This window comes from Cherax quadricarinatus, chromosome 14, assembly GCF_038502225.1.
Source record: "Cherax quadricarinatus isolate ZL_2023a chromosome 14, ASM3850222v1, whole genome shotgun sequence".
In the NCBI taxonomy this organism is placed as follows: Eukaryota; Metazoa; Arthropoda; class Malacostraca; order Decapoda; family Parastacidae; genus Cherax; species Cherax quadricarinatus.
The window spans coordinates 10,906,194-10,918,751 of NC_091305.1; the positions used below are offsets into that span (position 1 = coordinate 10,906,194).

At 38.2% G+C, this 12,558-nt stretch overlaps 1 protein-coding gene across 2 annotated transcripts in view; it reads right to left on the reverse strand.

The window, feature by feature from the left end:
- Nucleotides 1-12,558, reverse strand: part of LOC128698674 (MAM and LDL-receptor class A domain-containing protein 1) — a 696,795-nt gene that overhangs the window by 481,902 nt on the left and 202,335 nt on the right. For both annotated transcript variants that reach the window (XM_070084847.1, XM_070084846.1), the window contains exon 27: nt 1,819-1,990. In XM_070084847.1, the coding sequence (XP_069940948.1) occupies nt 1,819-1,990 (172 nt within the window). The remainder of the gene's footprint in view (nt 1-1,818; nt 1,991-12,558) is intronic.

Here is a 12,558-nt window from a genome sequence, read left to right on the forward strand (position 1 = left end):
TGCCTTTTTCAGTTTGTGTGTATTAAAATTAATATTTCATGTGGTAAAAATGTTTTTTTTTTCATACTTTGGGGTGTCTTGCATGGATTAATTTGATTTCCATTATTTCTTATGGGGAAAATTCATTCGCATAACGATAATTTCACATAACAATGAGCTCTCATGAACGGATTAATATCCTTATGCGGGGGTCCACTGTACATGTATATTCATGTATGTTATATTTTGGTTTAGGTGAGTTTCTGTGTCCCCCTCATATTGACTATTTAAATTTATGCTTCATAATTTGTATGAAGGTACACGCTGGCCCTGGAGTGGTTGCCTTTTCATAATTTAGTGTGCTCGTCATGGCATTATGCCAGATGAGTGCCCCGGCATAATGTCGTGGCAAAAATCAAAGGCCTACCATACAGGGAGGTCTTTTTTCATCAGTGCATTCTGTTGGGTAGCAGCCATTAGCATGATGTCTCAGCATGCTGCCACACTTCACATTGACTTCTCATTGCTCATGTGGCTGCCATAGTGAGAGGAAGTGTTGCACTGTTGTCTCATCCACCCCACTTTTTGTCCGGTGTGTCCTTTGGTTTTGGGGCTATACATGTTTGATTATGGGTAACAGCAAGTCCTTAACGCCTGAAACTATAGCTCAAGTCACAGGGCTTCACATAGCTGGACACCAGACAAAAGAAATACTAGAGAATGTTAGTGTGTGAGAGCTCTCAGAGAGGAACTGGGTGCAGCGTTTCAAGGCTGGTGGTGGTGTCGAGTTACCGTCTGCCAAATCTTGGCCTGGCCCCTCCAGGAAGACATCTGTCTGTACCTTAACTGTGTTAGAGAAGCAGTTACTCTCTAACTGCTTCTTTAACACAGTTAAGGTACAGAGGGGTCAGGCCGATGTTTGGCAAACAGTAACTTGACACCACCACTAGCCTTGAAACACAGCACCCAGTTCCTATCTGAGCACTCACACATACTAACATTCTCCACTATTTCTTTCATCTGGTGCCCAGCTTTGTGAAGCCCTATGATTTGAACTATAGTTTTAGGAGTTAAAGACTTCCTATTACTCATAATCAAACATGTATAGCCCCAAAACCAAAGGAAACACTGGACAAAAGGTGGGGCAGATGAGAGACAACAGTACAACACTTCCTCTCACCATGGCAGCCACGTGAGCAATGAGAAGTCACTGTGAAGTGTGGCAGCAGGCCAAGACATCATGCTAATGGTTGCTACCCAGCAGAATGCACTGACGAGAAAAGACCCCCTGTATGATAGGCCTTTGACTTTCATCACGGCATTATGCTGGGGTGCTCACCTGGCATAATGCCATGATGAGCACTGCAAATGCCCCTAGACAGCAGGTTGAGCAGCCTGCAGGAGCCAGGACGTGTTATTTAAGTTGCACAAGTCAAAAAGTCATAACACTATGTTTTATTAATACACTGATTCATTTGAAGAAATAAATTTTGATGCAGCTGTAATCTGTTTATTTTTAATAGAATGAGAAAAAGAAATCAGTATTATAAAAGTATTATGCTGATCAAAAAGGTCTCCATAAAGAATTATCCACTTAGCACTATAAATAATGGTGTTATATACATCCATATAAACAAAATCTAACAACAGTATTAACTTTCACTGGAATTAAACTATGATTATGCATAAATATAACAGTTTTCCTGCTTAAAAAAGATACACAAAACACAAATATTATTTAATTACTGTACCTAAAACATGATAATGTAATATTCTCCAACTTAAATAAGTAAATTATTTATTATATGTTAAATAAACAATGTCCACAAATGCATGTACCTGACAGTCACCATCATTAGTATCAACTGCAACACTTGCTTCATGCCATAAATCAATCATGCCTGACACACGATCCCAGAGGATATTTGTAGTTGATAAGTTATTCCACTGTTTCCTGAAAATGTTCTGCTTTACTGAAAGCCATGGGGTGTATGAGCCAAACATGTAGTACCTGCAAAGACAAACTCCATATTATTATTATATTTCTTTCAATGTTTTATTTATTGATTTATTTATTTATTAATTTTTATTTGGTCATGATACATAGTTGTTCAAGGAAATATAGTGGTTGGGTGTACATGCCAAAAGCCCCTTGTATGCAGAGCATTATGGGCAGGCTCAAAATTAACTTAAGATTAACTAAGCAATGATATATTCAGTGGTAAAAAGTACAGTAAACAAATTACAACATGAAGTACAAATGAATATTTCAAATAAGAAGCATTAAGTTGTACAAATTTGTAGCATAACAATGTATAATATAACAAAATGATCAATATACTATACGAAGTCATACAATTTATTAATCCGATCAAATTGAATAAAATCAACGATTTGTAGTGCAGGAACAGGTCATATGGTCATTAGATGAGTTACTGTGCATTCAAGAGAATGGAGTATTCTATTAGGTAATTAAAAAAACATAGTTTGATAGGGTCACAGGTTATACATTTATGAGATATATACAGTTATTCAGTATTTATTTAGTTGTGAGTGAGTAAGTGGTTTTTAAGAAGAGTCTTGAACTGATAAACAGACAGTGTTTCTTTTATATTCACAGGTAATGAATTCCAGATTTTTGGGCCTTTTATGTGCACTGAGTTTTTATGTAGTGTGAGATGGACACAGGAACATCAAAGAGTGATCTGTGCCTTGTGTTATGGTCATGTGTTCTGTTGAGGTTGGTACGGAGAAGTTTGAGGGGAGGGTTTATATCCGAATTTAGTGTTCTATGTGTGTAACAGGCACAATAATAAGTATGGATGTTTTGTACGGTGAGTAAGTGTAGAGTTCTGAATATTGGTGGAGTATGCTGCCTGGAGTGGGAATTTGTTATCATTCTGACTGCAGCCTTTTGTTGGGTAAATGGTCTGAGATGATTTATTGTTGTTGAGCCCCCTGCACAAATTCCCTAAGTGAAATAGGGGTAAATGCGTGAGTGATATAGGGCCAGGAGAGCTGACTGTGGAACATAGTACCGTATCTTCGATAGTATGCCTATGGTCTTGGAGATTTTCTTGGAAATTTGTTGTACATGTGTTAGAAATTTGAGTCTATTATCAAGGTGGATTCCTAAGAATTTTCCCTCTGTGAGCTTTGTGATAGGTGATCCGTTTATCATTATGTTAAGAGGGATATCTGTAGTTCTGTTTCCAAACTGAATGAAGTAGGTTTTGTCAATATTGAGAGTAAGTTTGTTAATCATCATCCAGGTAGATATTTTCTGTAATTCGGTATTCACAGTATTGGCTAGTGTGACTGGGCTTGGGTGAGAGAAGACGTATGTAGTATCATCTGCAAGTAGTGTGGGTCTGAGTAGTTGCGATGCATTTGGTAGGTCGTTTATGTAAATGAGAAAAAGAAGAGGGCCAAGGACACTTTCCTGTGGGACACCAACTGTAATTGGTTGTGTGGAAGAGTTTGCTCCATTTGTGTACACATATTAGCTTCTGTTGCTAAGGAATGACTTTAGGTAGTCGAAGGAGTGCCCTCTTATACCATAGTGTGATAATTTTATGTGCAACAAATCATGGTCAACTGTATCAAAAGCTTTACATTAATCAATGAAGATCCCCAATGGGACTTCTTTTTTCTCAAGTGCAGTGTATATTTGTTCTAGCATGTGTATAATAGCATCATTCATATTTTTATTAGGTCTGAACCCAAACTGACAGGGGTTGAGTATGTTGTGGGAGATGAGGTAGGAATAGATTCGCTCATGAATTAATTTTTCAAAGATTTTAGAGAGAGGGTGTAAGTTTGATAATGGCCTATAGTTATTCAAGTCTGCTTGATCTCCTCCTTTAAGTATCAGGGTGACCCTCACTATTTTGAGAACTGTAGGGAAGGTAGTGGATTCGATGGATTTGTTAAAGAGTGTTGCAATGATTGGTGACAGTACTTGTGAAGCTTTTTGTATATAAAGAGTGGTAAGGTATTTAAATCTCCTGCCTTGTCCTTTAGTGTGTTGATAATAAGAGAGACTTCTTTTGGGTTAGTCGGAGCTAGGAATAGTGTGTTCAGGTAGGTGCCAGTGAGGTAGTCATTAGGTGGGGAATTTGAGCTTGGGATTTTACCCGCAAGGTTTTTCCTATGGTGGAGAAGAAAACATTGAGTCTGTTTGCTGTTTCAGTTGGTGGGAGTAGGGGTTCATCTGGTTTTGTTAGTTTGATTGTTCTGTTTCCTGATATCTTTTTGTTCCTAAAATTTCAGACAGGGTTTTCCAGGTCTTTCTTATATCACCTTTTAAGTTGGATAATCTGTTCTCATAATATATTTTTTTTGCCCTTCTTATCAGGCTGGTTAGGATTGATGAGTAACGTTTTGTTTGGTCTCTGGTTATGTGACCCATTCTGTACTGTTTTTCATATAGGTGCTATATATTTATGGATTTGAGGATGCTGGGTGTTAGCCAGGGACTGTTCAGTCTCATAGCTGTAATCTGTTTGTTTTTTTTTAGGGCAGTGCTTGTTAGAGAGGAATTAATACATTCGTCAGTATCTGTATAGATTTCTAGCTTAGTTTGCCAGTCGATGTTTGTCATTGCTGTTGTGAAGTTATTACTGCTGCTTCATTATGAAGTCTGAAGGTTACTTTACTAGTGTCTTATGGTAATTTACCTAGATTGGTTATGAGAAAGGTAGGGTAGTGGTCTGTGGTATTATCTGTGATTATGCCTGATTTTAAAGAGGATATGGTGTTGGTCCAGATGTGGTCTACTAGGGAAACACTAGTCTCTGTACTTCTTGTAGGTTTTGTTACTGTTGGTAGCAACAAGCAATTACTCATAGTGTTTGTGAATTCAACTACATGTGGGTCCTGGTCTTGCAGGAGATTTATATTGAAGTCTCCTGTGAGTAGTAAGTGGTTTTTGTTCATGTGTGCATCAGTTATCATACTTCCTAGGTTTTCACTAAAATGGCTAATATTTGACTGCGGTACACTGTAGATGTTTATCACTGTGAGAGGTTTTTGTAGGTATTTGGATTAGAATTTAGCTATTATATATTCCCCATGTTCATCCCTTGTGCAAGTATTATTGATACATTCTAGTTGGTCTGAGTAGTATATAGCTGTGCCAACCCCCTTGTTGCTCTGGCCTACAGTTGTGTATGGCTGTGTAACCAGGAATGGCATAGACATCTGTAGTACCTGGTTTTAGCCAGGTTTCAGTGAGAGCAATGATGGACATACTGGCATGCAGGGAATTTAGTAATGCTGTGAGGTCATCTTAATGTTTGCTTAACGATCTAACATTGTAGTTAAAGACAGTTATGTTGTTGCTGGCTCTGAGAAGTGCTTTTGTTTGTTCTGCTGTGTAGTAATTACAGTTGCTGTTTGATTCATTTCAGTCATTCAGTATGAGGTTGGTATCAGGATCAATGCTTGTAATCATAATATTCATAGTGAATCTATAATTAGACTTCAGTATAAGACAATGTAAATATGTATTCAAAAGCTAAAAAAATAGTACCTTAATTATTTTGAAAATTGTGAATATATGAACCAAGGTAGTCCTTTAAAGCTAAAATAAAGGAGAAAATATAAAAGGGACTAAAATAAGTAGTGGTAAACCAAGTTAAGTGGACAGATAGTAACAATAATAGCAATAATTACATTCAAGTATTCATGTGCATGTTTCAGCTATATAAGCAGAAGGAATTCTTCAGCAGATACTGCAAGCTCTTCCTCATGGATAAATACCTAAATGTGAGTGAAATGCAACAGGAATAATCTACATGAGCCCTCCCTCCCAAGAAAATGGAGATGTATTAACTCTTTCAGGGTCCATCCCGTACATCTACGGCTTTGAAGCCAGGGTCCAAGCCGTAGATCTACGTGAAAATTCTTGCAGCTTCAAATTTAGCGCGAGAAGGCTGGTAGACCTACGTCTAAGAGAATGGGCCTGTGTGGTCAGTGTGCGCAGTAAACAAAAAATCAGGGCAACCATATTGTATTGCGGAAATGCCATCTCGGTATGCTTTGTTCATCATACCTTGCGGCAAGGAAGCTCTCACTCCCAGGCGAACTGGGAGTCTCCTCCTCTCAACTTATAGCTCTAACACTGGTGGAAGTGGATCTGAAGAGGAATTCTATGGTTTTGAACCAAATGGTACAATGGTACCATATGGTACAATGGTACCATATGGTGCAGTGGTACCATATGGTGCAATGGTACCAAATGGTACAATGGTACCATATGGTACATTATACCATATAGTACATTGTGACATATGGTACAGGGTACAGGGACCCTAATGGAAATAAGTCACTGACTTTTTTGGGTTATCCTAGGTTCTTCACACATATGCTGCTATGTATGATAATCTATGTAACTGTATCATGTGGGGTTCGAACACGTGGATAGGGCAAAGTAATACTCACGTAGGCTGGAAGTACGTATAATTATAACGGTAAGTATGGGAGAGCCAAACAGCCGGCCTGCCTCTCTTGCTCACTCTCGTATAACTGACTGGCCGCCCACAGTACCCATATGTGAGGGGGTCTTTGAATACTGCTGTGGTCAGCACAATATGAATACAGACAGTGACTCAGGCAGAGACGGTTGGTAGTGAGTCATCTACTGGTACATTGGTTACTGGTAACTGGTTACTACTACTGAGAGCTCGGCGACGCTAACATATGTCGTCCCGACATACAACTAATACAAACTAGAGATGGCAGGTGTACGGCTTGGGCTGATTCTATACAATGTCAAAGTACACAACAATTGAACATTATAACATACATAAGTAGAACATTGGAATGGAAGCTTACGTAACTGAAACTGTAATGCAATACAAGGTATAATATAGCACAACTCATCGAATGAAACTCAACAAATGAAACTCATCGAATGAAACTCAACAAATGAAACTCATCGAATGAAACTCAACGTTGAGATTACACAGTAGAAGTGATAAAAAAAAAATTTGATCGATCGATCTGTATTCATGTGATCTACGGATTCTGAGGAAGGAATATATACAAAGAAGTGTTTAACAGAAAGGCAGATTCGGTGCACTCAAATCTAGACTGTTAACTCTCAGAATTCGGAGAGAACGTGAACACAAAAAAAAATTCTTGAATACTGATAAGTTGATACTGTAATTATTCATCTATACAGGTTATTTACATTTAACCCCAACTCTGCTAGGGTAAGATTGACATATGCGGAATGGGTGTCATCTCTGGGAGGATCAAACTCTGTTGCATTGGCTAACTCATGCTGTATTTGAGGCAAATCTGAATTGGAAGTTACAAATGATACTTGAGGATTTCTCAATACCTGTCATGTACGTAGGGAATAACGACATTCAGGTTGATCGTCTGACTGAGTATCAGAGGAAGAGAGTACAGGGTCAGGAGGATTGTCAGAGTCTGTCACATTAGTCTGGGTTGGAACATCATTATCATCACATACTAACTTCATATGATCTAAATGCGATTCTTTATACTGACCAGTACTAATCTCTCTAACCTTATACTTATTACCAGTGATATGTTCAACTACTCGATAAGGACCAACAAACTTTTGATCAAGCTTTGGCATTGCAGACGTTTTGTTAAAGTTAATCAGCATAACTCTCGAACCTACTTTGATTTTGGATGGCTTTGCTCGAGTGTTTGCGACTCTTGTAAATTCTGCTGTTGATTTATGAAGTGTTTCATGGATTCTTCTAAAAACACTTTGAGCTAAGCTGGTACGAGTTGCTATAAAATCATCAGGGTTGTAATTTGGTTTCGGATTAGAATATAACAACTCATAAGGCAAACGTTTATCTACACCGTACAATGCATAATGTGGAGTGTCACCTATAGAAACATTGTAAGCAGAATTTAAAGCACTGCACATCAGGTATAACTTCATCCCAAGTTTCACTGATGGGTGCTGGTGGCTTCACAGTCAGAATAAGATCTTCCTGGAGCAGGAATCGAATCACCAGAACACAAGGGATCGGTTCTTTCTTACTGGAGGAATGAACAAACTCGGTGGAGTGGATGACTCCCCCCGGTTGAAACAGTACCCATATGTGAGGGGGTCTTTGAATACTGCTGTGGTCAGCACAATATGAATACAGACAGTGACTCAGGCAGAGACGGTTGGTAGTGAGTCATCTACTGGTACACTGGTTACTGGTAACTGGTTACTACTACTGAGAACTGTATTTGTGTATACCTGATTGAACTTATTTACTTACAATGCCACAGGTGCTCAAGTAAGTTTATTCAGGTATATACAAATACAGTTACATAGATTATCATACATAGCATATGAGTGGGGAACCTAGGATAACAAAAAAAAAAAAGACTGACAAAGTGACTTATTTCCACTAAGGTTGCTGTACCCTGTTCCATATGGTACAATGTACTATATGGTACCATTGTACTTTTTTGGGTTATCCTAGGATAACCCAAAAAAGTCAGAGTGACTTACAGTGGACCCTCTAGCAGCAGAGCAGGAGTTGCGCAAATTAACATTAACCCTTAAATGGTCCAAACGTACATATACGTTTTTTCAACATTTGAAAGTATGTAAAAAAATGTAGATCTTCTTTCTTGTTTTACATGTAAAAATGTGTAAAAAAAACTTTTATCTACATTTTTTTTTTTTATATTTTTTAAAATATGTAAAAAAAACGTAGATCTACTTTTGAAGCACTAAGGATTTGAACGTCGATCTGTTTGGACCGTTTAAGGGTTAAGATCAACAACACTCTAATTGCCAGACATAATGAGGGCAAATTCCTAGGCCTATACCTCGACAACAACCTGAATTTCAGCACCCATATCCAACACATAACCTAAAAAGTATCCCAAACGGTTGGGATCCACTCCAAGATACGATACTACGTTCCGCAAAATGCCCTTCTCACACTATACCACTCACTTATTTATTCATACCTCACCTATGCTATTTGTGCTTGGGGATCAACTGCAGCAACACACCTAAAGCCAATAATAACCCAACAAAAAGCTGCAGTAAGAATAATCACTAAATCCCATCCCTGGCAACACACACCCCCACTCTTCATAGATCTAAACTTACTCCCTGTTCAGTACATCCACACTTACTACTATGCAATCTACATCTAAAGGACCTTAAATTCCAATATTAACCTTGAGCTAAAATGCTTTCTTGATAGTTGTGACAGAACCCACAGGCATAACACCAGACATAAACATCTCTATGACATTTCCCATGTCCGACTAAACCTATACAAAAATTCAATGTATGTCAAAGGCCCTAAAATCTGGAACACCCTACCTGAAAACTCTAGAACTGCAGACACATTCATCACCTTCAAAACTACCATTAGAAAACATCTTATCTCCCTGATACACCCCGTCAACTAATTACACGAATACCACCTGGTGGTTCACACTTACACTCACTCACCCATTTGAAAATAAAAAGAAATATCAATCTCAATCTTAAAATAATGAATCCTAACTAGTCATAAGTTGGCCTGTGATACTCCAATACTGAAACTATGTATTGTGCCAAAACAAAAGCATTCACACTGCTAAACTCACAAACTAGTATTTAGTCACTTAGCCATAATACCAACTCATAATTTGTAATATTTTAAAGTTAAGAATTAATCTAAGTCTACCCGAAATGCTTAGCCATGCTAGGTGTTCTAGTGGCCCCCTCTGTAATTAGTATTTTACTACATGTAAACCACACAATAACCAAATTCTGTAAACTCAGCATTGATAATAGAGAATAAACTTTGAATTTGAATTTGAATGATTAATCCATTCCAGAGATGCTGCCAAAAGTTGAAATTCATGAAAATCAAAACCATTTTCCCCGTAAGAAATAATGTACAGTACAACGTCATTTACGTTCCTGAAAACGCCATGTTAGACAATCTGAAGAACTTACGGAAGCCCACTAAAAAGCCAAACAACGTTTTTCAGACCTCCAGATCTTACAAAATAAAAGTGAATATGTAATTGTAGTGAATTGTCGTGATATATTACTGCTTAACGTATATATACGTTCTCTCCCCCAGTGCCCCGAATATTCTGAAAAATAAAAAAATCTTTTTTTTTTCATTGAAATACAGAGAAACTTTTCTATGTGTAATAGGATGAAAATAAAAAAAATTAGGGTCAGTACTTACTGAGATATAAGGCTTCAAAGCTGGCACTTAATGCTCACCTGACGGCAACATCGAGTCTTGCCACTTGAGGAAGTGTTGCCAATATACCATTTTTTCTCATTTTTATATTATTTTTATGTTCTGATAATTACAATTTATTGTATTTCTTGGCATTTCATAACCAATCTTTGTTCTGACACTAATATTAAGTACTGAAATTGTAGTCAAATTGACACAAACGCATTGACAGGTGGACATTTACACTTGTCTTGGTCATTTACTATCGTCTAGGAATATATACAAAGTATTTATAGGTCCCAGCAATGTTTTGGATACATGGGAGTATAGAAGAAGAAGAAGAAGAAGCAGGAAGAAGGAAGGAGGAGGAGGAGGAAGGAGGAAGAAGGAAGAAGCTCCCTTGAAGCAATATGACAAGCATCCAAGAGGGCAGTGATGAGATATGGGATGACATTTGATGGGTGCCAGCAAGGGTGCAGAGATAAGAGGAGATAAGCTATAACATTAGGTTGGCGCCAGCGAAGGTGCAGAGATAAGGGATGACATTTGATGAGCTCGTATCTCTGATTATCTGTCTCTCTGTCTGCTTGCCTCTTTCCACCTCTCTGTTTGTTTGTCTGTCTCAGAGAGAGCCACTGTGAACCAACAGATATTCATATGCATTATATCTACAACCACAGTATAGCACTTCGGATTTTTTAGGTTATCCTAGGTAATTTACACTATGTATAACTGTATTTGTGTGTACCTGTGAGACAGATAAAAAGAGATAGAGAGACAGATAGACACACAGATAGACAGAGACAAATAGACAGAGACAGTCAGAGATAGACAGACCCTAAACTTGGGGTTAACATCACTTTCCTCTTAAAAGGGGAGTGTTAATATGACATTACACCAGTGAATCCTTGGTATTTGCCACGCTGTTTGCTCGAGCTGGTGCTCAATTTAACTGGGGTTCCCACAAGGTACTAAATGGTCCCAGATTTTTTTAATATGGTGCACACCGAGTGTTAAGACCCATTCTATGCTGACCAGGCATCTCAGGCCAATCGTGCCTAATTTGGGGGCAGGAAAAATCAAACGTATATATACGTTTGGGGCACAGCAGTAAGAACGTATATATATATTTGGACTTTTTAGGGGTTAAAATTACAAATGCAATAGAAATAATAGTATTTCTTACCTTAAATTGTGGGTAATGGTGTTTGTGGATAATTGTGAAGAGAGTGGATATGGATGGTGTGGCCCTACTGAGTTGAGGCGGATGGTTGTTGGTTGTCAGAAGTGGATGGTAGAGGTTCTGGTACTGAAAGTGATGGTTGTATTGGAGTGTGCATAAATTCTGTAATGGATTGCTGGGCTCTTTTACACTGCAGTACATTATACAGCTGATGGTAAGGCATCATCAGCTGGTCTAGACCCCATTTCAAAACACTGCTTCTAGATTTGTCAGGGTCCTCTTCAGTGAAAAAGTCTGCTAGTTTAGCAGCAACATGGAACAGCTCGTACAACTGCTGCAATGTTAATTGTTTTTCTTCAGGTTCTTTTTCATCTTCTGTTATCTCCCTCCCTTGTATCTGAGCATTGAGCTCTGCCAACATTTCCTTTGGACTCCTGTCTTCATTATCTTCTAAAAGTTCATTCACATCTTCTTCATTCATATCTTCAAAACCATCACTGGTAATCTGCTTGCCAGCTGAACAATTTTCTGAACCTGACTCTCAAGCAAGGGAAAACCAGTGAAAGAATTAACTACAGAAGGCCATAACTTTCCCCAGCCTGCATTTAATGTTGATTGGGGCACTTCATTCCATGAACTTCTAGCATAGCTGACGGCATCTGCAATGTTAAATTTATTCCAGAAGCTTGGTACTGCTAGCTTGGAGTCCGAGTCCATTGATGCAACTAGTTTTTTCATAACTTTTTTCATGTAGTTAAACTTGAACGACTTAATAACTCCCCAATCCAGTGGTTGTATTAGAGATGTTGTATTTGGAGGTAAAAATACAACTTTTACATTTAGGGTCACATCCAACAGAGCTTGTGGATGAGTACGGGAATTATCAAGAATGAAGATAGCCTTGAATGCAAGGTCCTTGCTGTGCAGGTAAAACTTGACTACAGGAATAAAGTGATGCTTAAACCAGTCAATAAATATTTCCTCTGTCATCCATGCTAACTGGTTTGACCTCCAAATTACTGTAAGGTGTTTTTATCTACACCTTTCAAAGCACAAGGATTCTTAGAGCAGTAAATAACGATGGGCTTACACTTGAAATCACCTGCTGCATTACCGCAAAGGAGCAAGGTGAAGCAATCCTTTGCTGTCTTGCAGCCTGGTGCACTTTTCTCTTGCTGACTGGTATAAGTTCACGTTGGAATTTTT